Source organism: Acomys minous (genome assembly GCF_964271855.1).
Source record: "Acomys minous genome assembly, chromosome: 10".
NCBI lineage: Eukaryota > Metazoa > Chordata > Mammalia > Rodentia > Muridae > Acomys > Acomys minous.
The window spans coordinates 118,883,027-118,909,931 of record NC_140491.1 but is presented as its reverse complement, the minus strand read 5'-3'; the positions used below and the strand labels follow the sequence as shown (position 1 = coordinate 118,909,931).

Here is a 26,905-nt window from a genome sequence, read left to right as displayed (position 1 = left end):
TTCCCAAAAAACTTTATTCATTGTTTCAAGTGGTAAAATGTCATTGGTCTCTGTGGGGCACCTAGCGGGACAGAGGGAGGCCTGGGGCGGGGCTTGGGGTGGGGCCTCACCCATTACAAAAATCAAAGGCTTTTATAAAAATGCTATAAATTGGTATCAAAAGAAAACCCAAGGGAGGAAGGAAGCAAAGAGGGTGAAGGGAAGAGAGGAAGGGAAAGGCCAGAAGCTCCCACCACTAGGTAAGGGAATCGGGCGGGGAGGGAGGCATGGGAGAAGTTGGGACGGCGATACAAAGTGCATAAATGTGCCTCCCAGACACTCCTCAGAAGGGGAGGGGGCAGGAGGCTGCAGTCGGAGCCTTGGCGGGTTCCAGCTGTCTCCTTACGTGGGGACCCCACAGGAATGGCACTGCCTGAGACTGCCAGATGAGAAGGACCTGCGATTGGGTGGGAGGGAGGACAAAGGTCAGGGAAGAGACAGGGCTCCTGCTTCCTCTGCCCTGTGGCCACCCTGTTCCCTCCATCATGGGAGCCCAGTGCTGAGGAAGTCCCTGCTAGGACCTCAAGTTAGAAGTTCTAAACTCACAGGCTAGCTGACCACACTGGGGTCAAGCGCGGCACCTGGAGGACTGTCCCAGCACACAGGACACAGGCTGGGATGGAAGTCCCTCCCCGCACCCCTCGTCAGGCCCAGGACACACCCCAGCCTCCATGGAGCCAAGGCAGCAAACATCGCCTGACCGTCACCTTCTAGCCTCTCACAGGAGCAGGAGAGCTAAGGACAGGGCCTCCCGAGGTCTGCACACCAGGCCCTACTTTCACCTCAGCCCAGGAGCACAGCCTTACCTCCCAGAAGCACAGCCTTACCTCCCAGGAGCACAGCCTTACCTCCCAGAAGCACAGCCTTACCTCCCAGGAGCACAGCCTTACCTCCCAGAAGCACAGCCTTACCTCCCAGGAGCACAGCCTTACCTCCCAGGAGCACAGCCTTACCTCCCAGGAGCACAGCCTTACCTCCCAGGAGCACAGCCTTACCTCCCAGGAGCACAGCCTTATCTTGGAGCCTGGTCAGATCTTTTTCTTCTTTAGCTTCAGGGCTTGCAGCCAGTTGGGTGATGATCCTTCTGACCTGAAAAGTGCAAAGTGCAAAGGTCACAAAAGCAAAGTTTAAAGAAACTGAACAAGGTGAGACTACCTACCCTCCCATCAGAAGAGGCAGCTTGGGGTACAGGGGCAGACCTGGATACCCCACCCCACTTCCTACCCTACCCCCCAACCCCCCAATCGCCCATTTAACGTGAAGCAACTCAACTTCCTCTCAAGCTCAGTTTTCTACTTCTGGAAATTGAGTTTCCCCTTGTGAGGATAATACCTGAGGTTCAGGGAATACCTAGAGCTTAGTTACTTACCCTGAGGATTTTTCTGGCTTCGGGGGTAACGTGAGGGGTTTCCCTAGCCCTGGGACCTTGCAGGACTTCGAACGCTGGACGGAAGACTCCTTCTGGCTTGATTTGCTCTCTGTCACCTCCCCCTCCTCGGCTGAGCGGTTCCGGGAGCGAAGCTTGGCCTGGGAGACACAGGTGGAAGATGGACAAGCAGCAAGACTGAGAAGGCCAGGCCTTTACCAAGAGGGTGCAGTCCCCTGAGCCAGGCCTGGGTTCCTCTATAGAGACCTGCCTCTCGCAGAGCTGATCGCCTCATCTGGAACACACTGCAAAGATTACTAGAGGAACAAAATTCAGTAAGATAGGCTGAACCAAGTGTGGTGACTTCCCACACCTATGTTTTCACTTGTCTGTCCCCACCCCAGAGGCAACTCCTGTGCACCTACCTCAAGGCTAAGAGAAACTGCTTACAAGAAACCCTGCCCAGGCCACCTCCCATTCTCAGTCACTGTCAGGAAATAACTCCTTCTGCTGAACAGCCCAGCCCATGGCTGTACTACCCTTTTACACGCCTTCACCAGAGCTACTCATGGGCATAAGCTATGCCCAACCCCCACCCAGTACCCTGGAAGCTCTGAGGTGAACGAACACGGTAGTCTTTCTTCCATCGAACCTGGCACACTGCACAGAGTTGAGCAAGGAGCAAGGGGACCTTACAGAACCCTCCTCAGCACAATAAGAAAAAAGATGGGAGAAGAGACTTGCGGGGATGGATGGATGGATGGATGGATGGATGGATGGAAGTATGGATGGGTGGATGGGTGGATGGATGAAGGATAAATAGAAATGCTGGGTGCAAGGCTGGCAAGCCAGATGGCTGGAGAGTGTGTGTGCAGAAAGATCAGATGGTACCTTCAAGGCTGATGGGCTCAGGCCAGGAAAGAGGTTGACTTTCAGCCCTTTGGTGCCCAAGGACATCCGTGTCCGGCGGCTCTGAGGCTCCTCTACCACCTCCTCATCTGAAGATGGCACCCGGGAAGACCTTGGCTCTGCAAATGTCAGGGGAAGGTTATCACAACCTGAGCATCGTGCCAGACGCCACCCTTGCCCACACACGGCCAGACACTGACACAGACTCCATTCAGTTACTACACTGATCATACCTGTTGAATCTTGGAACAGCCGAGTATCCGAGTCTGCTGTCTCTGACAGGCCCAGGGTGCCCCCAGGCCGGATGGCTGGGGCCCGGTGGCCCCGCTTACGTCCTAGGCTGGCACGACTCCGATACATGGCACTATCGAGGATCTCGGTGTCCTGCTCAAAACACCACCACCACCACTGCTGTTGCCCAGCCATGGTCCAGCTCCACCCCAGAGGAGCACCTCAACATCACCCCCAGGAGTTGATGGCTGCTGCAGTTTCTTGTTGCCTGGAGGTACCCACAAACTGTGTCTATCTCCCTTGACTGCTCAGAAAAGCTCTGAGATTGGGGTTTGACCCACACCCACATATCCTGACCCTTCCCCCACTGCTCATCCACCACAGCATACGTTCACCCTCTACTGACCTCTATGAAGGAGAAGTCCTCGCTGGGGCAGCTGGGCAGGGGTCCTCGGGGAGGCCGCCTGGGGGGCGGGGCTGACCCCTGCTCCTCCTGCCTAGGCTCCCCTGTAAGACTCCAGCTGCCATCCACCTCATCTCCCTGGCTAGCTTCACCATCGGGCTGAGGCCTCGAGGACGGCAGAGGGTCTCCGCTGGACTCCTGGGGCTCCCCTTGGCCAGCGCCTGCAGCAGCTCCTTCTTCCTCCAACACAACCCTGAGTCCAAAAGCTACTGATTCCCTTTGTGAGGTTGCCTTAGAGATGCTGGCTGCCACTGTCCCCTCCAGAAGGTTCTGGGAGCCAGAAGGTGGAGAGCGAGCCAGGCACCTGCTGGGGCTGCAAAAGGGATAGGCGAGAAACCAGTCATTTTCCTTTAAATGAGACCACATTTCTCTTCCCTGAAGCGTAAGCCACACAGAGACAGGGCTACACCTACTTGGTTGCTTGGAAAGTCCGGGTCCACATACTACAGGCTGGGTATCCGTTACCAAATTGCCTGAGTCTGGACTTTTCCAAGGTTTGAAATATTTGATAACACAAGATCTCTTTGTCAGTGTGTGTTTATGTGTGTGCCTGCCTGCCTGCGTCTGTGTCAGCATGTCTGTCTCCAAGGACAACTTTTAGGAGCCATTTCTCTTCTTCTACCATGTGGGTCCCAAAGATCAAACTCGGACAGTCAAATACTGACAGTAAGCACTTTTACCTGCGCTGCTCTATTTTTCTTTTGAAAGGATTTCTCACTGGCCTGGAACTTTCACCGAGTAAGTAAAGCAGGCAGGCCAGGAAGTCCCAGAGACCACCCTGTCTCTGCCTCCCTGGCACTAAGATACAACGGTTCACACTACCACATCTAGCCTTTCTATTGTCTTCTGGGGCCAAACTCAGGTCTGCAGGCACTTTCCTGACTGAGCTATCTCCCTAGCCCATAAGGAGCTATCTGGATAACAAAACCTGAAGAAAAACTTCCTTTGAGTCTCATACTGACCTTAATCATGCAGATTTACGGTCAGTTTATGGTAATTTTGGTTTACCTGCACTTTGTGACTTGCCATGGATGCCATGTATGGATTTCTGTATAATATCATGCTGTGCTCAAAAAGTTTCAGATTTTACAGGGCTGGAGAGATGACTCAGTGGCTAAGATTACTGAAAGCTCTTCCAGGGAACCCAAGGTTCCATTCCCAGCACCACAGGACAGCCAACGGGCATTTGTAACTCTAGTTCCAAGGCATCCGGCTTCTGGCTCGCACAGACACGGTACCCAGCTATACATGAAGGCAAACCACCCATACGCATAAAATTAAAGAATATGTAAATCTAAAGAAAACGGTTTTTAAAAGTTTCAGATTTAGCCAGGTGCAGTAGCCCGCCTGTAATCCCAGCACTTGGGGAGGCAGAGGCAGGCAAATCTCTGTAAGTTCGAGGCCAGCCTTGCCTATAAAGCATATCCAGGACAGCCAAGGTTACACAGAGAAACTATGTCTTGAAAAATAAAAACAAAAAAGTTTCAGATTTGGGGTTTTGGATTTTTGAGTTAGGAATGGTACCTGTACCCATGCCCTTGCATGAGTCTCTTCCCCTGTAAACACCCGGTGCTCCTCCGCAGTCACCAGGGCAGGAGAATAAAAAGCTAAGCCTGACAGCATAGGATCCAGCACGCAGACATTCCCAGGAATAGCACTGCTACTGCTGCCCTAAGTTTCTGTGGTTCAAGCTCCACTCGGGAGCATCTGCCTGGATGGCCACACCTCCTGGGACAAGCCAGAGAGTGGCCCATCCGTTCCTTCTGAGCTCACACAACCCTTCAGGCCTGAGAGCTACAGACTCCAACCTAGACCAGCCCTCACCTACAGTTCCAAGCACCTTCAAGCCTGTGTGTCTGTCTCCACTGCCTGTGGGAACTCCTCAAGGGCAAAGGCAGGCTCTTTTTTTGTCTTTGTGGCCCCAGCATTCCTGACCCAAAGATGAGACCACACAAACGTTTGCTGAGTGGCAGGTAGGGTCACCTTGGACTTCGGCACAGCAAAGTATCCTCTGCCCAGTGCTCCTCCAGAGCAAGGCACAGACACCAGGACAGCACCACCTACGCCACGTCCAGCTGCCCTCCCTAAAACATGCTCCCGCACCACCACCACCACCCCCCCACACACACAGCACACAGCCGCACCCTAACACACTCAGGGGTAATGAAAGCTATCAGACAATGAGCCTGGAAGCTAGGCTGCTGAGTAGCCAGTGATACTGTAGAAAGAATCATGCAGGTGAGTCAGTCCTGAGCAGGAAGATGAGACGGGGACAGGGAAAAAAAATGTGTCAGTCTGTGCTTCCATAAGCTGCTGACAGATGGAAATGAAAGCAGCATAGGAGGGAGAGGGGGAGGGATGAGGTGGCAGAGGCTACAGTACATCAAGGCAGAGGACTCAAGAGCAGACCTGGACAGGAGCCAAAGCCAGCTCACCCTAAAGTCAGCTCAGAGTCAAGGAGGTGGCAACCAGATGACAGCAAGGTACCCCACCCCGCCCAGCCTGGACAAGGCAGCTGAGGGGATCTGAACCAACTGAGAAGGCAGAGAAAGGCAGTTAGGGACTCTGCTGAGCAGGCTCTAGGAGTGGTGTGGAACATGCAGCCGTGGAAAAAGCAGTGCACACCCACCCAAGGGCCTCTGCCTTCTGCATCTGAGAAGCGTCCCTTACTGAGAGCCCAGGGCGTCCACAAAGGACTTCCTGGCAGGACAGGAAGGACAGGAACCTGGGTGCTGAGCCTGCTAGGCCTACTGAGACATGTGCTCTGCCCTGCACCCATGCCAGCCTTGGCCCAGAGTCACATGCTCAGTCCAAGCCTCTGTTTCATCACCTGTTAAGTGGGAGTCATAAAAGTCCAGAACATCACTGGGCTTACTAGCTTATAATAGAGATAGACGTGAATTGTTACGATGGTCCTCGTTCTGAACAGCCATTCCTGGCCTGAAGGGATGCTTCACCCAACCCTTCCACACGCACCCTCATCCTGGGCCACCACCCAAACCGCCCACCGCTACCCTCCACCACTATTTCTGATGCAAGTACCAGGGACATATCTGCAACATGTCCAGGTGTTTAAGGCTCTGAGACCTAGAACGCAGGGCACCAGAACTGGGGTGATGCATCTTTCTTGGCTTTGATGCCAGAGAAAAACACCGGGGCACTCAGAAAGGACAACAAAGTTAAGCCCCACCGAAACAGAAAGGGACTCACCGTCATAAGCAGTGGGAACTTGTGTAAATCCTACTCCCCGCTCAGGGCCCCCCATTTCACCATCCCGGAAATGAGGTGGCTGGACTCAATGATCTTTGAGTTTTCTTGGAGTATTATGGGTCCAAAGGGCAAGAGCAAGGAATGACCAAGAAACCAGAAAATGAGGATCCTGCCGCAGCTCTGGCGCTCACCAGGATGCCATGGATCGCCCTAGTTCCAGAGTAGCCACTCAAGCTCTGCCCCACACCACCCACCTCCACGCTAGTTTGCCGTAGCTATTCCTGCCTGAGGTCCAACCCATAATGTATCTGCTCAACAGAAGGACAGCAACAAAGATGTCTCCGAGGGGCCTCCCTTTATGGACACTTCACGCCCACACTTGCAAAACAGATACAAACACAGGTGGCTAGGTTTGTTGTTGTTGTTTGGTTGTTTGCTTGGTTTTGTTTTAAGCAATTACCACGGGAGAGGCAGGTTTGTATTCACCACTGTGCGTGTGTTAGCCTTCCTCATGAAAATCCCCAAGAGAGCCTGGAGCCTCAACTTACATATGAGGACATGGGTCCTGAGATGACAAGGCCACTGCATCAGGTCACTTGCCTGAGGTCACAGAGGAGGGCAGAGAAGGAGGCCTAGCCCCAAGCCAGAGTGCTCGGACCCATTCTCAAGGACTTCCTGACACAAAGGAAATCTCCAAACTTTTCTTGAAAGATAAGCGTTCCAGACTGTATTAATTTCCCCATGTCAGACACTCCTAGCACTAGCTCACCAGACTGACCTTAGTCAGGTGAGTCTGGAAAACTCTGCTCCGCCTAGATAAGTCCTAGATAAGGTATTAGAAACAGAGTCCCATGCTTGGCCACAGAGTACACAGCTCTTTCCAAACATGGCTTCCTTTAGGGCATGTGTTAGAAAAACGTGCCGTCCACACAGGCCCTCCCAAACAATGGTTTCCTTCCAGCTGTGGAAGAAACAATGAGGCTCAGCTGCCTGCGTTTGGGCTAAAACTCTAAGCTCTGGTGACAACACTTGTTGGATCGTGGTAGCATGTCCCAAAAAGCATGGGTGCTTTGGGGTGTGGAGGCTCAAGAAGCCTCACCATCAAAGCCATCCTCCTGCTGTCACTGTCCTGGTCAGTCTGCAAGGAGCCTCCTCCCTCATCCTAAATAACGGAAGAGGATGCCACTCCTTCTCCTCCTCCTCAAGAACCATCCCCAGTGGGGCAGAGGGCAGAGCCCCACTCTTTAGTAATCTGTTTTGAATACAGTGGTCACACCTGAAAGTGGATGACAGAAGGAAGTCAGAAGGGTATAGTGTATCTATCCTCTGTGGCCATAGGCAGGTCACACCATCTCTCAGCCTGATAGGAGAACAGGATCAAAACCCCTGCCCTACTACACAGGGCAGCCGTGAAGATCCACACAGCTGAGCACTCGGCCAAGCGGGCCGAGTCCCAGGAAGTACAATGAGAACAAGCACGTAGAACCTGCGTCCCTTGTGCCTGTGCTCCCTTGTGCCTGTGCTCCCTTGTGCCTGTGCTCCCTTGTGCCTGTGCTCCCTTGTGCCTGTGCTCCCTTGTGCCTGTGCTCCCTTGTGCCTGTGCTCCCTTGTGCCTGTGCTCCCTTGTGCCTGTGCTCCCTTGTGCCTGTGCTCCCTTGTGCCTGTGCTCCCTTGTGTCTGTGCTCCCTTGTACCTGTGCTCCCTTGTGCCTGTGCTCCCTTGTACCTGTGCTCCCTTGTACCTGTGCTCCCTTGTGCCTGTGTGTGCTCCCTGGGCCTCCCAGGTTAGCTGGTAACACGGAAGCTCCGAGCCCAGCAGCCAGTCCAGGCCCGCAGGAAAGCACCCCCCAGCATTCAGATCTGCACATTCGCAGACAGCTGCAACCTCCGCCATCCCCTACCACTCCTCTCATCACCAAGCGGCCTGAGAACTCCCTTCCTAACCCTATGCTCTCGCCCTCGTCCACCTCCATGCCAAATGTCTCCCTCAACCCCCACCCAGAGCCTCCCCAGCGCCTTCCTGGTCCCTCCTGCTCTCCTCCCGCCACCATCTGTGCCTTCCGCTCAGAACAGCCCCCACCCACACCTCCCTCTCCCTCCCTTCCCACATGCCTGGTGGGAAGCGCCCACTCTTGGGACTGAAAAAGGCAGGAAAACCAAAACCAAATCTCAGTGGATGAAAATGTTAAGGAAAGAGAGGCAATGGCCTTTCCATACCCTTTCCACAGGTGTGAAGTCACCCGAATTGCTCTCAGAGCATCCGCTAAGACAGCCTGGCTGGTTCTTACCAGCCTGGACCCCGTGAAAACTTCTCTTGCCCAAGCAGCACACCCAAATCCCAGCACTCAGGAAGCAGAAGCAAGCTGATCTCTCTGAACTTGAGGCCATTCTGGCATACATAGTGAGTTCAAGGTCAGCCAGGGCCACATAAAGAGACCCTGTCCCCTCCTCCCCCAATAAATAAACAAGGAAAAGAACAAGAAAGAGGGCTGGAGAGGTGGCTCAGTGGTTAACAGCACTGGCTGTTCTTCCAGAGGTCATGAGTTCAATTCCCAGCAACCACATGGTGGCTCACAACCATTTATAATGAGATCTGATGCCCTCTTCTGGAATGCATACATAATAATGAATAAATCTTTTTTTAAAAAAGAAGAACAACAACAACAAAAAAGAGAGAACGGAAAGTTTGCTTGGGGTTGGGGGTCACGAACACAGGGCTGGGCCTTGGCTCCCCACAAGTTCAGATTCCTACATCACTGCTCTTCTAGGCTCTGAGACAGAGCAGGTTAGATCACCCAGCTCCCAACCCCTTGGCCAGACAACCGAGGTCACCACCCACTATAATATGGGCTGTGGTAACCTGGGCCAAAACCACACAGACAGGGCTGCCCTGCACTGCCTCTGTAAGTGTCCCAGCAGATCATTGAGCGTCAGAGCTTGAGGCCTCCAGAACTCACCAGAAAATGGACTAGGAAGATACCTCATTTGGCAAAGTGTTTTCCTTGCAACTATGAACACTTGAGTACAATCCCCAGATCCCACACACCGGACACAGTGCTGTGTGCTTGTAATCCCAGCACTGGGGAGGCAGAAATGGGGTGACGCCTGGGCAGGGCTCACTGACCTGCCAACCTAGCCTACTTGGCAAGTTTCAGAGTAGTCAGAGAACTGTCCCCCAAAAGATTGACAGCGACAGGAATGACAGTCATTCCACACACAGAAGCTTGTGTGTGTGTCTGCACACACTTGTGTACTTGTACATACATGCACGCACGCACAACTCACCAGAAATCACCAAAGATGTGGCAGATTCCACTTTCCCTAGACACTCATAACTCGGTCATTGGGAAGGCACGAGTGGCCAAAGGGTGCCTCAAATTTTATGTTCATCCTCTAGAAAAGAACTCATCTAGGTCTTGTGATTGATTCAAAGTTCAACACAAAGTATAAACTGTGGAATTGAACATTGCCAGCCCTAAAGGGCTCCATTCTCTGAACACAAATCCACAGGGAAAGCTGGCTTTCCCTCCTCAGAGATCACACAGTCCCTCGAAGCCCCAAGACAGAGGAGCCTTACCTGGCTCCCACGCTGGGCGCCTCTCCTGTGTCCATCCCGGTGTCTTCAGAGTGAGTCTCCAAGGAAGGTGGGGAGCTGTCTTCGCCCTGTGTCTCTGGCCCACTTGTCTCCCCAACCCCCAGCTCCCTGGCTTCCAAGGGGTCTTCAGTCTCCAAACCAGGGGACAAACTGCCATTGCTTTTAGGCTCGAGCTCCAGGTCGGGGCCCACCTTCCCCACCCCGCACTCCCTGACTTCACGTGGGGCCCCACAGAGCCTGAGGTCCCGGAGTCCCAAGTCCTGGGCCCACTCCGTCTGCCCGACTCCACGGCCCCGTGACCCTCCTGACTCCAGGTCACAGGGCACCTCCAGGTTCCTCAGACCTAGATTGTCACCCCAGTCTACCTGACCCACCCCAAGTTCCCTGGGCTCTCCAGGGCTACAGCCTGCCTCTGGGGCCATGTTTCTCAATCCGAGATCAGGTGTCCAATCTGCCTGTCCAACTCCACGCTCTCTTGACTTAAGGAACTCTCCAGCCTCCACACCTGACCAGTCGGGCTGCCCCACCCCGCTTTCTCTGGCTTGGATGTTCCCTCCTACTTCTCCCTGCCCTGGCAAATCTCTGCTTCTCGCCTCCACATCGGAAGTCCAGTCCCTTTCCCCAGCTCCCATCCCCCTGGGCTCCTCAGAACCTCCAGTTCCCAAACGGCTGGCGAGATCTCCATTGTTCAAGCCCAGGCTGTCTGTCCAGCCCATTCGTCCCACAACATTCTCTCTAGCCTCGCTTGAGCCTCCAGAACTCACACAGCTAGACACTTCCAAGTTCCTGAGACCTAGCTGGTCAGTCCAGTCCACAGCCTCAGCCTTTGTCTCTCCAGGAGGCACAAAGTGGCCACCTCCCATCTTCCTGGAAGGGCTGACGCAGGTAATACTCAATCTGTCGTCGCCAATGATGCCAAACTGATAGCTGTTCTCAGTGCCCTCCACGCACAAGTCCCTGTTCCAGTCTTGCTGCCCGGGACTAAATGCTGACCCTGGCTGGGCTGTGACTCCAAAGCTGAACTCCCCAGCCCAGCCTCGCTGTCCTATCTGTTTGTCTTCCAAGCTGATGTTGGTAGGGCTCTGACTTCCTGCCTGCACTCTCCCCTGCAGCCCTGTGATCTCCTGGCTGGAGTCACCATCTTGCCAGTTGCCCTGGTCTTTCCGCCTAGCGGCTCCATCTGGCAGCTTGGGCGTACTAGGGCTCAACAGGCCCCCAGCGTCTCCAGCCTCTGGTTGGCCCACACACCTGCTAGCTTCGCGAAACCTGTCTTCACCACTTGGTGTCTTCTTCTCAAACTCCTCATCCTGCTGCTGAGCCTCCTCGGGGCTGAACCCGGAGCTCAGGGTTCGTGTCCCGAATCCTCTCTCCTGTGAGCTGAGCCTTGAGCCGCTGCCACTGTAATCCTGTAACCAAGCACTCTTGCCAAACTCCTGGTCCTGCCGGGCTGTGGCTTGGCTGCCGTGGGTGTCGGGTAAAGAATCTCGCTTCTCGAACTCCCGGTCCTGCTCTCCAGTGTCCTGGCTGTCATAGCCACCGGAGAGGTCCCTCATCCCCAATTCTTGACTCTTCTCACCTGCATCCTGGCTGATGTTCAGGGATGATCTCTTCCCGAACTCCCAGTCTTGAAGGCTTGCATCTCGGGCGCTGAAAGAACCCAAGGGATCTCGCTTCCCAAACTCCTGGGCCTGGAGCTCCTTGTCACAGTTGGAGTAAGTGCCCTGGGAGTCCCTCTTGCCAAATTCCCACTCCTGTGCATCGGCCTCCAGACCTCGAGTGCCAAGCTGGGCTGGCTTTCCTGCTGCCCACTCACGGACAGGCGCTTCACTGTCATCGTGGCCGCTGCTGACCACTATCGCCTCTTGGCCAAGGCTGCATCTGCTGACCCACTCCCTACTGCTGCCCTCTCCAGACCCTTGCCCACACTTGCTGATCCAGTCTTTTTTCCCAAGACCTGGGTCTCTACCAGGGCTCCGGCCTCCAACGCTGTAGTCCTGAGAAGCATCTTGAGACCAGCTTGAAGGACCAAAACTGCTGGGATGTGAGTCTGCTGCAACCCCAAATTCACTCTGCAGGTCTTTCTGGGACCAGCCAAGGAGTCCCTGGGAAACAGCAGAAGAAATAAAGAAGGAGGAGGGGGGAAGGGGGGAAGGGAGGGAAGAATGCTTAGAGTTAACCGAGGTGGCAGCCATTCCAAATGGAGAATGGTGGCTACCTACTGTGTCAGAGCCCCACTTTGGCAGAAGAATGCTGTGTGACCTTGAGCAAATCACTTAACTACTCTGGGCCTAAAGATCATCATTCTTAGACAGGTAATTCCTATTATAAGGGAGCTTTGTGAAAGGGTCAATCAAGAGCCATTTAAACAGCCTGGCACACATGGACACTCGGTTGGACAGTCCTGTGGTCATGTTTACAGCCCTTGGGCAATATCTGGCTAGTTGCCAGGAGAAATCCTGCCTGAAGCAGAGGCCTAAACACTGGACTGGGAGGAGGGGGCACCTGACTTACAACTTAGCTTGCAAGCCAAGGTACCGACGCCACCCTGAGCTCTTCCAGCCCTCACAGCACTCAGCTTCTTTCCCTCTGTCCAGCCTCCCCCAGGAAGACTCCACCCTCAGCTAGCTCAGGAAAAGTCAGGGCACAAGGATCCCTGCACCCCCACCCAACTTTCCCTGACTCACCCCAGAGCCAGAGGGAGGGCGGGCTTGGGTCTCAGGGCTTCGGAGCCTGCCAGCCTCGTCCCGCAGTGCCGCGTTGGCCAGTAGCCGTTCCAGGACAGACATGCTGGCTTCCCTCTCCCCAGGCCAGGCCATGTGCCCCCCCCCACCTCCCCACTGACCACCCTGGGGCTGCTGGGTAAGCCAGGTACCAGGCCTGGGCTGGGCTGCTCCCCTAGCCAGGACCTGTCTGACGGCTCTGGCTCCTGCCTGTCCCGGCCTTGCTCCCCAGCTCCGGGAGCAGCTGCAGTCCTGGCAGCCCCGCCCAGAAGCCAATTGAGTCACCCACATCCTGGGACAGACACACCTACTTCAGGAGTCAGTGTGGTGTTAACCCCTTCCTCCTCCTCCCTCCTCCTCCTTCTCCAAACTCCAGAGGGCCTGGAGTTGGGGGGGGGGGCAGGGGTTGGGGGAGTTCCTCCTTGCCTCCAGCTCCACCCTCAACCTATCCAATCCAGGACTGAAAAATATGTCTCAAAAGCCACCTGGATCCTAGCCCTTAAATGCAGAGGCAGTCTGGTAGGAGAAAGGGCATAGAGCCCACAACTGTCCTGGCTTAGGCCCAGTTACCAACTCCCTGGGTAACTCTGCACAAGGCACCTCTTCCTCTGGGCTTCAGCTGCTGGTCTACCAAACAGATCTTGAACTCAACGGTATTTCCAGTCGTAAAAGCCAACACTTACAAAGCATTTATAACGAGCCCAGCCAGTCCTCAGTGCTTTCACATGTCCTAACACATTTAACCCTCTCACTCTCAGAGCTACAGCCTATCCCAGTCATCACCACTTTACAGGCACAGAAACTGAGGCAGAAAGTATCTGGCTCGAGGTTACACCCGGGCAAAAAATTAGTAGAGCCAGCTGAGCCCAGGTGGCGTACCTACACTAGCAGATGAACCCAGGCCCTCCAACTCTACCCAACTTTGCCTTGCATAATACTCCCAGCAGTAACAGGTTGACTACTTGGCAAGAGGCAAAGCTTTCTCCATTTCATTGGCTGGGAAGATGGCTAAATAAGGAAAGTGCTTGCAGCACAGGCGGCAGAGCTCAGGTTTAGTAGAATTTGGCATGTGTCGATAATCGCTGTGATGGGGAGGCAGAGGCAGGAGGAGCCCTAGTGCTCATTGGCCGGCTAGTTTAGGTAAATGGGTGAGCTAAAGGTACAGTGAGAACACAGGACAGTCATAAGGTAGACAGAGATGCCTGAGGTTGTTCTAGCCTATATGTGTATACACATAAGCATGCACACCACACACACACACACACGTGCATACACACACCCCTCTTTGAAAGGACAAAGCTTACAATTAAGGTTCACTCCCAAGACTGCTCAACTAGTGAATGCTGGTGTCAGGACTAGAACTCAAACAGCTAAACCCTAAGCACCAACCCTATGCAGCTCTGCTAGCAACTACAGAGATATGAGGTGTGGGTGCACAGCTGCCTTGAACTCTATGGTGTCCATGTTCAAAGAAAGAAGCCCACCCAAAGCCTAGCCCTGATGCCCTATGCCCGCGCCCACCTTACCTCGGAGCAGGAGCTCGGTGACGGCATATCCTTTAGCTCAGGTCCGGCTGCTCGCCTTGCACTGCCTGAGTTGGGTGGTGGTGACGCCAAGAGATCGTCCAGCCAGCGAGAACTGCTTTCAGGGCCCGCAGGCTCAGGGGACAGCTGACAGGGTTCCTGAGCCTCTGCCTGGGGCAGGGTGGTCTCTGCCCAACCTAAGGTCACCACCTCTTCCTCAATAGGCAATGCCTGCCCAGGATCAGGTACATCAACAAAGAGGATGCAGGGCTGGTCAGGGGGTGTGGGCTGCTGCTGTCCCAGTACTGGCTCTAGCACCGGCAGGGCTGCCTCCTTGGTGACCAAAGTAATAGGGGACTCCTGCCCTGCCAGTGGCTCCTGGTCCTCATAGCTCTCCTCTGCCTGCAGTAAGGGTGTTCCGGATGGCCCCTCAACAGTAGAGGGAAGGCCAGCTGGGGACTGAGCCTGACTCTTTCCTCCATCTCTCTGGGCTAGGGAGATACCTGGGTCATTTCCCTGAACCCCAGAAATAGGCCTTCCTAGGCTCTCTGGAGCTGATGGGGTACCTGGTCCCAGGTGGGGCACTCCTTCTTCCCTGTCAGAGGGAGCCCAACTGCCAGCCTCAGCAGCCTCAGCAGCCTCGCTGGCTTCTGTGATGGGAGATGGGGGTGGGGAATCCAGCCGCCATACACCTAGACCCGAGGGCCTTGTGGGAAAGGTCCACTCGAATGACTGTGACAAGCTCCAGTTAGACTCCGTCCCACTTCCAAAGGGACGATCTAGAGTGGACTGGCTCCCCTGATCTTGGGGCAGAGCAGCCAGTGAGCCTCCTAGCTTCCCTTGGTCCTGGCTAGGTGGCTGAAGCACCCCTTCTGAGAACCGGCGCTGAGCCAGGCTGCTGGGCCGGGGTTCCACGTGACCCCTAGCTGCGGCCTCCTCCCCACAAGGGAATGTTCGCATAAGGTCTGGCAACTCAGCGCCCTCAATCGGGGCTTGAGGCAAGAGGACCGGGGGCTGCCCTGCGCTGTGGTGCCCTGAGACTGTCTCCACAGAAGAGCTGTTGGGTCTGAGGGTTTCTGGGGCTACCTCAGCAGGTAGCCCTGAGCTAGGGGGATGACAAGGATGCTCATCAGGCAAGGCTGCACTAGGGGATGCGGGAGTCACAGCGGGACAGATGGAAGCCTCAGGAGCTGCAGGACTCAGGACTTCTGAGAACTGAGACTGGCAAGGAGAACTCTGGTGGCTTGAAAGCTGGGGATACTCTGAGGCTGGAACAGAGACCTTAGCAGGGAGGACTGGGCTGGAAGAGACTCCATGCTCTGAAATGGGGTCTGGACTCGAGGTGACCCGGGTCTTGGAGACCTGCAGAGAAAGGTCAAGAGTCGTCACTCACTTCCCGGCTGGGTCCAAGCTCACAGGGGGAAGGGCTTGGGAGGTGAACTCACGTAGGGCTTCTCCACCAGGTCATCACCCCAGAAAAGGTACCCAGCTTTATTCATTTGGCAGCATTCTCACTGTCTCAGTGGCTCAATCCCCAACCCAAGGCTGACCTAAGGGTCTCCTCCAGGAGACCTACAGTTAGGGGGCAAACAACACATGCCTTACACATAGAAGAAGAAAGGGGGAAACCTGACCATCTGGATATACAGGAAGGGAAGGGAAAGGGGCTTGCCCCAGAGGACCGTGAGGTCATTCCAAGCCCACAGCATCTTCTAAGAGCATCATCAAGTGGAGGGATGGCGTCCCATCCTCTGCTCTGCACACCCACAGGTCTCAGTACTACCCAAGGAAGCATGGTGGCAAAGAATGACGGAAGCCATGAAAAGCGCACGGCTTCTAGTGATCCCGGTCCTGCCTCCCATAAGCCGAACGGCTCATTCCCACAGGGTCTCGTGGGGCCTCGGGTTCCCACCTGTACTCCTGTGCTGATGCCAGCATCCACCTCAGAGTTAGACTTGTGCACATGGGCCCCGGGTATACAAAAATAAAAATTAAAAAAAAAAAATGCTGCTATGGTTACTGGGAGCAGAGAGAAAAGATGACATCAGGAAAAGGAAGGAGGCAGAGGTGGCACCAGGCCCTTGTTTCTCCCATACTACACTGCTTATTATACTGAACAAATTATACTGACACTTGCCCCAACTTCTGTACCCCACCACTTGAGGTCATGACCCCTAGCCACTGCCTCATCATCTGGATGGGGGAAAGAATTCTACCTTTCCTCCAGTCCCCCCACCGCAGCCCTATTCTTCTTCTCCCCAATAATCTGGTTTCCAAACACGTACCTGAATGCCCTATCCCCCGCCCCTTGTCAGCCTCCAGAAAAACAATTATTCCTTGAAAACAGTATCCCGAGGATCACTGAAAGCCTTGGCTTTACAATCCCAGCATCCTTTGGTTCAGTGCCTTGCATTCTTCTGAGGTCAAGCGCTTAGCCCCAGTCCTCCCCAGTAACTCTATCACCACTGCCCCCAGTCTAAACTTCAAGTCTGTCACCAGCCCATCCCATTTCCTATTTGTCCTGCTCGTTCTTTTTATGTTCCCAACTCTCTCATTCTTCAACCCCTCTGGGAGGCGAGGTCAGTCACCTCACTTCCTTTTCACAGCTCCGGCTCCCTTCCTAACCCTCAGTTCCCTTTTACCACCATCAACAGCTGCCTTGTACACAGCTCTCCACACCCCCACTCTGCTCAGTGCTGTTCTAAGCTGCTTGAATGCAGCTCTCTCTGCCGGCCCCAGAACCTGGGCTGCCAGACGTCGCTGGAGAAAAACACACAGCGTGGTCTTCCTTCAGATTCATCACTGATCTACAACTGGTACTCGCTGCACTCCGGAGCCGCAACTACTGCACACACACGCTCGCTCGCACACGCTCGCTCGCACACTCTCCGTTCACTCCACAGATGACATATTTACAAGTCTCTCCTCAAACGTCCAACACCTCCTCCCCACCCTCTCGAAGCTGATGGCCTTGCTTCCTGTTCCCTGAGAACTGCGCACTTTCCATCACCAGGAGCCTAAGGCAGGGCTCCCTTTCTGTGATCAGGCACTGTCCTTGCTCCAGGCTAAGGCCAACTCCTCTTCTCTCTCCCGATTCACCTACTGGATCACTCCCACAGTACACCAACTGCTCTACTTTCTTCTGTCTTAACAGAAAATGAGAGAGAGAAACAGAAAAAAAAAAAGAAAGAAAGAAAAGAAAAGAAATCATGCTGGTCCCACATCTCTCTCTAGCTACCATTTGTTTCCTTCAAAGTCTTGGTTCCCTTCACTACACACAGCTCCGCCTGCCCCACCTCTTACAGGCTCAACCCAATCAGGCTTTCTCCTTCACACCCTGCACCTATTTGCCAAGGTCACTGAGGACCTCCCTGCAGCTAAGTCCAATTGATGCTAACCGGAGGCGGCAGCCCAACTTAAGGTCCTGGCAGCCGCTGGCACACTCCTGCAGTCCCAGAGGCTGCTTGGCTGGGCCAGGCTCTAGAGCTGTTCTCCCTGTCTCCACTGCTGTGCTTGCGGCCTCTTCCCTGCAGCGTGTGTACCCCCTACTCCCCTGCAGACCCGAGTCTGTCTCGGCCACCATCTCTACACTGACAACTTCCCAAGATTTCCCCTCCAACACACTCACTTCCCCTAAATGTCACACTCTAGCAATCATCCAATTGGCATTTCCATGTGGATGTCTAAAGAGCATCGTGAACTCAACAAACTCCAAAGCAAACTCCTCATATGGCTCCCAGCTACGCTTTGGCTTTTAACATCCCCCTTTTGGTAAGTGGGAGCCTCACCGCTCCAGTTGCTAAGGCCAAGGGCCCTGGGAGTATTCCATGATCCTGCATGCTGTCCGCTTTCTTCCGCAGAAGAGACTCTGTATGTCCCCTCTTTCTCACCTACAGATTCAATCCAGATCCGCAATGGCTGCCTCTAGGGTCTAAGCCATTATCATCTGTCACTTGGATCAGGTAACAATCCTTTTGATCCCTGCTGCTAGTCTGACATCCCCTGCAAGCCTTTCTTCACCTAGGAAGCAAGAGGTCCGTCCCCTGACCACGAAAGCTGTCAGATACCACATCTTTTGCCTTCAAACCTTCTCCTTGCTCAAGCCAAATTCCACAGAGGCCTCCAAGCCTCTGTACCATCTCGTAGGCCTGCCGTTCAATCCTCACCACCACCTAGTTCACCTCTCACTGCACCCCCAGACCTCTTGGCTTCCTTGCCTCTGCACACGCTGAGCCCTCTGCCAAGAATGCTGTTCCTCAGGCACCACACCACTCGTAGTAAGGACTCCCCATTAACCTCACCCAGCATGTGGCCTTCCCAGTTCTCGCAGCATGCATCTGTGCATCTGCCAATTTACAGGATGTCTATCTTAGTGCCTGCCTGCCTGCCTGCCTCTGGAAAGTGAGGTCCTTACAGACACAGCGCATATTTTCCTCTGACATCTCAACGCCTAGCATACACACACAGACTCACGTGACTATTCCAGGGCACTTGGGACAGCCTCTAGCTGAATGGCTCTCCAACCAAGGGCTATTTTTGACATAGTTTGCTCAGAAAATTGGGCTCCATCAGAGAGATGAGGGAATGAACGGGAAACCCAGACCGTCCCCTCTTTCTGAACTCAGAAGTAGTTCAGAAGTGTAGCCAGGGAGAATTCCACAGTCAGAGACATCAGGTCCTGCCTCAGGCCAAGTGAGCTACTTAGCCTGGGCCCTGGCATCCTCCAAAGGGGCTGGCGAAGCCTACTAGCTAGAGTTCCCAAAAGGCCTAAATTGGCTAACATTCCTAGGACACGGCCAGCAGCACACAGCAGGGCCTTGCTCAGTGCTAGAGTATAAGCATTGCTCCTAATCCTCATGTTCAGCGATACTTAGCCACCTAACTAGTGACCAGGGACACTGTCCTGGAGGTTTTTGTTTTGTTTTTTAAATCTGAGTCTTGCTGGGCGTGGTGGCCCATGCTTTAAAACCTAGCACTGGGAAGGCAGAGGGAGGCAGATCACTGTGAGTTCAAGGCCAGCCTGGTCTACAAGGCCAGTCTAAGATAGCCAAGGCTACACAGAGAAACCCTGTCTTTAAAAAATCAACAACAACAAAAAATCTGAGTTTTAGAAGCCAGATCCTGGGCAAGTCCACAGGCCTGAATTTCCCCATCTAGACACTCAGAGGATAGGAGATGATCTCAGATGACGCCCCAGCTCTACTTTACCACAGCTGTGCTCACCACATGAAGGCAACTCACATCGGTAGGTGGTTCAGAGCTAGCCAGCTTAGCCAGGTCCCCGTTCATTGCCAGGCTGGAAGTTAGGCTCCTGAGAGGAAGAGAGACAGAAGGGAGAAGTAAAAATAAATAAATAAATAAATAAATAAATAAATAAATAAAGTCAGAGTTAAACTGGAAGGGCAAAGTGGCACAGGCCTCTAATCCCAGCCCTATGGAGGCAGAGGCAGGTGGATCTCTGTGAGTTTGAGCCTGGCCTGCAAAGTGAGTTCCAGGACAGCCCGGGCTCTACACAGAGAAACCTTGTCTCAAACCAACAACAACAAAAAAGTTGAAGTCTATCACAAAATAGCAAAAGGAGGGGGAAGTTATCCCACAAGCAATTTTAACACTCACTCTAGGACGTATCCCTGAGCTTGGCCTGGGAGCACTAGGGCTACGGAAGCGAGGTGGTACCCACAAATCAAACGCCCAGGTCATAGCTCCCACTCCCTTCCTATACACACAGGGTTAAATTCCCACTCTCTATATAAACAGCTCATGTGTGTCCAGATCCCTGAGTTTCCCACGAAGACAAGGTCTTCCTCCCCAAGTCCCTGAGGGGTTAAAGCTCTTCTCTAGCCAGCTTGTAGCTGGTCCCAGCAGCCCTGCTGATATTTCCTGTAGGATGGGGCAAGGCGGGTGTAGGAGGGGGATGATTTTCCAAGACTGACTCTTTCATGGATGGATGGAGGGATCTAGGCTGAGAAGCAGCACAGCCTCCCAGTAAGCAGCCCTGGGCTTGGGTATGCAAAGGTTAACTTCTCAGCAAAACCACCAGGTGTTTTCAGGTGAGAAAAGGGCAGGCTAGAGGGTAGGGTAGGGTAGGGCGGGGCGGGGCAGGGCAGGGCAGGGCAGGGCAGGGCAAGGCAGGGTCTTCAGTTTCAGGCCATACCACACAACAGGCCTGTCCTCCGGCAGTGGGAGAGAGAAGGCAACCACTGGGCCTAACTATGCAAGCTTCATGCTGGTGCTCTCTTGCCCTAAAGCCCTGGGTAGCCAAATCCCTCACCTCCCTCCAGGCCCTGTGCCCACTATCCCAAGGAGCAGCTCCCAGCCGGCCTTCCCTCACACGCAGGCCAGCTATGGGTAAGCAGTGCATCTGGGAAAGTGTCTCCAGACAGAAGCACTCTATGCAGAAATTAGCGGAAGCCTACCGTACTCCTCACAGGCTAAGACTGTATTCTATAGAGTCCAAGGCACCCCTCCCCCCTCCCTAGCCCTCCCTTCGGCATGGTGCTCTGCCACACGTGACCTAGCAGTTAAGATCACAGGTTGCATCGCAGAGACTGGACCTCCAGCCCAAGACCACACGTAGACTGGATGGACCTAGGCCCCTCCACATAGGTAGCTGATGGACAGCTTGGTCTGCATGAGGGTCCCTTAGCAAGTGCAGTAGGGGCTGTCTCTGACTCTGTTGCCTGCTTTTGGACCACTTTCCCCTAGCTAGGCTGCCTTGTTTGGTGGCCTCAGAGGAAGAGGATGCACTTAGTCCTGATGAGACTTGATGTACCAGGGTGGGTTGGTATGGGGAGGGGAAGTCCCCTTTTCTGAGGAGAAGGAAAGGGGGAGAAGGGGAAGAGGGTGGAAAGAGTGAAGCCAGGAGGAGAGAAGGGAGGGGGCTGAGATCTGAGATCTGGATATAAAGTGAATAAATAACTTAACGAGAAGAAGGAAAAAAGATCACAGGTTTTAGAATCAAACACATCTAGTTTCAAACTGAGAGGCTATAGGAAGTCACTTTGGAGCCCTGATTTTCCAGTCTCTAAAGTGGACCTTACAGTCCCTTCTTCCAAAGAGCAAGGACACTTAATCAATGGGCTACAAACTAGTCTACGGAACACTAGGATGCTCTAGAATACCATGTACCAACTCTCTAAAGAGAATTACAGTAGGCAGGGGATGTAGCTCAGTGCTAAAGCACCTGCCTAGCATGTGCAAGGTCCAGGGTTCAATCCCCAGCACCCTACACACACACAAACACACACAGGACTAACACCGCAATTTGCTACAGAGATGCTTTGGGAATTAACCTGGGTTTGCCTGTGCTTACATAAGTAACCTAACAGTGGAGGAGACAGCCTAAACTGAAGCCCTCTTGCTCCCTAGCCTCTTCAAGATTTCAAGGAAATATGCAACCTCTTAGCCCTTACCTCTCCTCAGGGGTCTTGCTATGTTCTTGCTGGCACTCTGCAGGAAGTGTGCCCTTGGCTGTCCCCTCCTTGGCTGTCCCCTCCTGGGACCATCTTCTGGCAGGGGTCTTATCATCCTCCTCTCTGGGTCCAGGGACACCATAGGCCCTAGGGCCATATCGAGAGCTCCCATCATGGTTAAAAGTGAGGCGGGAGCCCCAGAGGCGGTCAGGGCTGGCAGGGACCTCCTTGCGAGGCTGCTCCATCTTGGCCAAAATCTCTTCTACTGTACTGGCTGCAAACCGCTCAGAGGAGGGACGGAATGGGGCAGGGGCCTTCCGCACACCTCCCAGGGCAGCACACCGAGCTGGAGGTGTCAAAGGGGGCAAGTCTTCTTTCCCAGCCTCTTGGGGAACTTCTCCTCCAGCCAGTGCCTCACTTGTAGGCCTTGGTGTGAATGGGAGGGGACGCTTGCTGACACCATAGGGCTGAGGTCCCGCCAGCATGTTCATCTTCCGGGCAGAAGGCAGCTCAGCCAGGGGACCCCGAGGAGGCCGAGGCCCAACAGGCACCAAAAGGCTGGGCTTGGCAGGCAGAGCTGGCTTGCTGGGCAAGGCTGAGGGCTTGGGCTTGATGGGGGGCTTGGCCCGAGGGTCACCTGTCAAAAGGAAGGGTTCATTAGGGACTGTCTGAAGAACCATGAGACATGAATTCTTGTGACTCCTGCTGCTGCACCAAATCTCCAACCCTCCAATTTTGGATCCCATCTTGCAAGTCAGTACTGCTTACTCCTTGAGGCCGTCCTTGATTTTTTTTTTTCACATCTCTACTACATAGCCTACCTTCTACAAACTCCTAAGTGTCCACTAGTTACCTTCTTAAAAACCTGAAGTTATTCATGGGTGCCGTGGCACCTTATTTCTCTAGCATTCTATTTTTTAAACCTAGCACATGTTCCTATCAAATGATTTGAACAAGCAACCGACAATATTCATCTGCCTGGCGCCACCAAGTGCTCAGCCTAGGGACCCTACTCCTTTATACAGTTCCAGGTACCAGATTCCCAGAGTGAACTTTTCATCCTAGTTGAGCCGCATCTCCCGCGGCCCCTCCTCTTGTTCACCTCTGGGTCACCTCCTCTGTGCCATTCAGTTTGTTATCAGGAATGCAAACTTACCACTGACCTATGTCAAACAGAGGTAAATCTGCCACAGGAAGGAGGAAAGGAAAAACAAAAAGGCCAGAAACCTGCCTTCTATATAAGGAATTCTAATGCCAAGTAAAAGACCTTGGAAATTACTCACAGCCACAACCCTTCTATAATCGAGCCTTGTGTCACCCACTCATTCAGCTGAGCATTAAAAAAAGTCTAGACACGGAGAAGGAAACGCACTCCGTTTCTCCCTCTGCACCTCAGTGCCTCCTTTCCAAAGACTCTGCTTCCACACCTGCTGGAGGAACACCTCACTCTCACAGGGCACTGGGCACCAGGCACCGAGGCCTTTCAGCATGAATTCCACACTCTGCGGCCTCTCACCTCAACACAACTGTCACTCAGCTACCTGCCAGGACAGAATAGAGGTGCAGCCTCTACCCTCCACACCCTCCTCCCAGTCACCAGCCCCACCCTACACCCATCACCCATTGGTACCTGGCTCCGGGCCAACAGGCGCCAGCTCCTCCTCCCTCTCCTGGGGCAGTGGGGAAGCCATGGCTGTGCTCTCCCGGAGAGTGGATACTTTCATCACATGCGGCAGACCCTGCTTGAGAAATGGGAAGCCAGCCGGGTAAACACACGGGTGGCTGAAGACCCAGGAAAGGAGAAGGGAGAGCTGGCCGAGGCAACAGCTTAGCCAAGGAAGTCTATTTCCAACCCAGGCTGTGTGGGACAGGAAGAGAGAACTGCAGGAGGAGGCCGGGGAGGTCCCCACAGCCACATCCTCAACTCTTGACACAGCTCTCGAACTCTTGGCCTCGAACTCCAAAGATCTGGAGCATCGGGGAGCCACCTCCACCCACACCACCTCCGAGCTCCTTCCTGTGGTACCCTACTTACAGTTCCCGAGGTACCCCTCGTGGGTCAGGCAGCCCCACCAGAGATATCCACCCTGAGCAGGGCAAGAAGGCCGGAAAGTCTCCAGTCTCAGGAATCACCTCACGGAGACGGGAAAAACCCGCTCCTCCCCAACCTGGGGCTCCGCCCCACAGCCGGCCCCCTCTTCCCATTTGCCTCCCTCCCTCTATGGCTGGGAGTGGCTCCCTAACCCCCTGCTCCATTCTCCTCCACATCCCTGCTCCCCCCTGCTCACTCCCTCGAAGCTGTGTCATCCAAACACGGGGAAATACGAAATAAAAAGTAAACATCTGGAATACATTTTTTTTCTCCCCTTTAATTTCTCAATCGTTTTGGCTTCAGCATGGAATTTGATGAGGTAAAGCCAGGGCCTAGTCCTGTTACCATAGCAATGGCCTCCCACTGGATTTCCAGGGCCTAGCCAAGGGGAAGGAGGAGCCGGCCCAGGATGGGCAGGGAGAACCGACTGGGCTTGATTACTTGGGGGTAGGGGGTTTGACTTGGAGGAAAACTTCCCGGGGTTTCCCCCCTTCCAGGACAGCCTGTGACATGGGAATGTGTGTGCATCACCAGCCTGGAGAAGGGCCTACAGGAGTTTTGAAGGGTCAGAACAAATTAAACCAGATGACAGCCATATGGTAGTAGCCTGTGAGGGGGGCTTCTGGACTTGGTGTTGTAAGATTTAACAGCTAGAGGGGTCTACATCACTTTAGAGCTGTGCGACCACTTCTCTAAGGCTGGTTCCCTATTTGAAAAACACGGGGTATCAAGACCTGAGATTCAAGCCAGACAAATGCATGCAAAATAGCAAGCACGGGAGCGATAAGTAACAGTTGGCCGTTATTAATGTGGCTACATTCAGTGTGTCGCCAAACTAACATCCTTGGTAACCATCCCTACCTCTCCCCCTACCCGAGGCTGCATTCCTACATGACACCCACCTCCCCCCCCCCCCACAACCTCAAGTCACCACTGCTGCCGGTTCTTCAGGCACTCCACCCCCTCAGTTCCCACCCTGGCTGCTTGAAGCACCCTCCCACCCACAAGACCCCCTCAGGCTCTGCAGCCTGGTTAATAGAGAGCACAGCCCCTCCAGTTCAAAAGCAAGGGAGAAGCTGCCAGACACATGGAAAGCACACAGCCCTGGAGGGCAATCCAAGCCTCACAGGGGTGCACCTCAACGTTCCCCCTCCCACTCCAGCTGTTCTGAGAAGACAGTCCTCAATTCTAAAACCCCTGCGGTGCCTAGTCTTTGCAAAAGATATTGCCCGTCCCCTTGACCCTGTCCCAGCTGATTTCGAGGAGGGTATGTATGGGCGTTAACACTGTCAATGCCAATCAGCTGATCAGCCAAATATCGCCGGCTGTGTCCCTCGTGCGTGGGAGAATAACTCACGAGGGCGGAGGGATGACAGAACAAAATAAAATTAAAAATACACAAGATTGTTTCCTTGTCCTTGAGCATTATTACAAGGGATATGGTGTGGGTGGTTGGAAATGGAGAAAAACTAGTCCAGAACTGAAAGACCCTCTCACCTGGGGGCTGGATGAACACCTCTGCGGTTACAAGGAGCTGCAGAGAGGAAAACAGGTTCCCAACGGGGGAGGTGGCTACAGTAGACAGGCCCCAGCCAGGAGCCCCAGGTAACCAAGGCCATGGCCGGAAGCTGCAGAATCGCAGTGCCTCGAGAACTCCCCACCCTTAGTGGTCCAGGGAAGCCAGGCAGCCCTGGGAGTAGAGGTTGCCCCCAAAGGATGGGAAGGACCTAGGTAGCCCCAGCCATGGACAGACACCCAGAGGGGCCTGAGGGCAGGCAGGGTCTTCCCCAAAGGTCTCTGGCTGGATGTGCGGCTAGTGCAGTCTGGAGGGATAAGTGTTGGAAGAGGGGGACCAATAGGAAGACGGAACAGCCCAGGGCAAGGGGCCGTTTGGAGGGCCTCCGTGGGGAGCTTACGGACACCAAGCGGCCAGCAGAAGAGGAGGAGCAGCCCAGGGTGGAGGAGGAGGAGGCGGCAGCAGCCGAGGGCAGCGAGAGATGCCAAGCAGCCCGGGAAGGAACACACCGAGGACTGGCACTGAGGACGCGGTGGGGGAGGCATGGGGTGGCTGGGGGCGTGCCGTGGAAAGCCAGGGAAGGGGGCTGGTGAGGGCAGAGGCAGGAGGAGGGGGGGTCCCTCAAGCAGCTCCTCCCGCCCCCGGCCCCGCCCCACCCCACCCTCGCCTCTCCCCCTTTCTTCTGGCTGCCGGCACGGGCGCCCTCCACCCCCGCACACACGCGCCCGCTCCGCAGCGCCCGAGCGTCCCCAGCGCCCCAGGCCCTCGCAAACTTTCCTGATGACCCCCCCCCCAAACCCCGGCCACCGCCGCCGCCGCCGCCGCCCCAACCTGAGGTTCCAGCTGCTAGGCGCCGGGTTCTTTCCTTGCCCTTCTCTCTGCCCTCATCCCCAGACCCCGCCCCCCTCCGGCCGCCGCGCACTCACGCGCTCCGCCGGGACCGGCTCTGTTCTACTAGGCACCCCGACGCCGGTGACCGCTGCCGCCGCCGCCGCCACCACCGTCACCGCGGGACCGAGCCAGTGCAAGCCCCGGGGCCCCTCCCCTAGCTCCGCCCAGGACCACGCCTCCATGTCGCTCATGAATATTCACGTAGCAAAAAAAAAAAAACGGGAGTGGGAAGAGAAGCCGAAGCGGAGTCCGGCGCACAGTATGCAAACAAGCACAGGTCCCACATAATTATTCATGACCTTGTGAAAGAGGGGCCGGTCCTGAGTCAGACTTAGGCGAAACTGACGCAATTTTACCCCAGTGCCAGCGAGATGACTGCCTAGAGAGGAAACCGCCCTGGACAGCTTTCCCTGAGCCGGCACTGATTACAGCACCATAGAGCGCGGGCCGCACGAAGGAAACCGTTGGCGGACTCAAGAGGCTTCCTGTTACACCTGAGTCTTCCTGAGAGAGCAAAGGACGTGGCCACCCCACGTGGATAAATTCAGATTTCGAGCCACTGTGAGAAGTGGGGTAGCTTTCCCCCCCCTCGCGTTATGTCTCCTTTAAGATCTTTTGGATACAGTTCCCAAACACAAAATTTTGTAGCTCCCCCTTCTCAGAATCTTCTCACACTTATAAACTTCACAAACTGATCCTCAGCCATCATCTTGACTCAGGTTTCCACTCCCGACACCAGACAGGAGAGTTGATCCTCACTCTATTATCTCAAGCCTTGTAAGTCCCTTGACTCCTAAGGTGATTAAGAATGGAGCTCAGACACACACACACACACACACACACACACACACACACACACAGGTGGGGGGAGGTAATGGAGTCGAACTGTGAGAGGCTTCCTAATCAGATCAGCACTCATTTCTTGACATTCAGGTGGCA

At 54.4% G+C, this 26,905-nt stretch overlaps 1 protein-coding gene across 6 annotated transcripts; it reads right to left on the bottom strand.

Annotated features, from left to right (window-relative positions):
- Window positions 1-26,142, bottom strand: TNKS1BP1 (tankyrase 1 binding protein 1). 6 transcript variants are annotated; one of them, XM_084797720.1, is made up of 12 exons: window positions 26,002-26,142; window positions 23,098-23,206; window positions 21,468-22,104; window positions 19,297-19,366; window positions 14,059-15,417; window positions 9,795-11,914; window positions 2,952-3,321; window positions 2,548-2,698; window positions 2,297-2,433; window positions 1,409-1,566; window positions 1,058-1,128; window positions 1-438 (listed from the first exon to the last, which is right to left on the bottom strand). In XM_084797720.1, the coding sequence occupies exons 2-11, from the start codon at window positions 23,189-23,191 to the stop codon at window positions 1,068-1,070; spliced, it is 5,157 nt and encodes a 1,718-aa protein (XP_084653846.1). In that variant the 5' UTR covers window positions 23,192-23,206; window positions 26,002-26,142; the 3' UTR covers window positions 1-438; window positions 1,058-1,067. The 6 variants fall into 6 exon arrangements, with proteins under 6 accessions (XP_084653846.1, XP_084653845.1, XP_084653850.1 ...); XM_084797719.1 differs by having other exon boundaries at window positions 23,098-23,209; window positions 26,002-26,130; XM_084797724.1 differs by lacking the exon at window positions 26,002-26,142 and adding an exon at window positions 25,907-25,965.
- Window positions 26,143-26,905: the final 763 nt, after the last annotated feature.

Coding starts and splice junctions, on each gene's coding strand:
- TNKS1BP1 (XM_084797720.1), bottom strand. CDS start 23,191: ATGAAAGTATCCACTCTCCGGGAGAGCACAGCCATGGCTTCCCCACTG. Junction 15,418..19,296: donor GCTCTGAACCACCTACCGAT/GTGAGTTGCCTT, acceptor CTTTCTCTGCAG/GTCTCCAAGACCCGGGTCAC. Junction 2,699..2,951: donor AGGACTTCTCCTTCATAGAG/GTCAGTAGAGGG, acceptor TGTTTTGAGCAG/GACACCGAGATCCTCGATAG.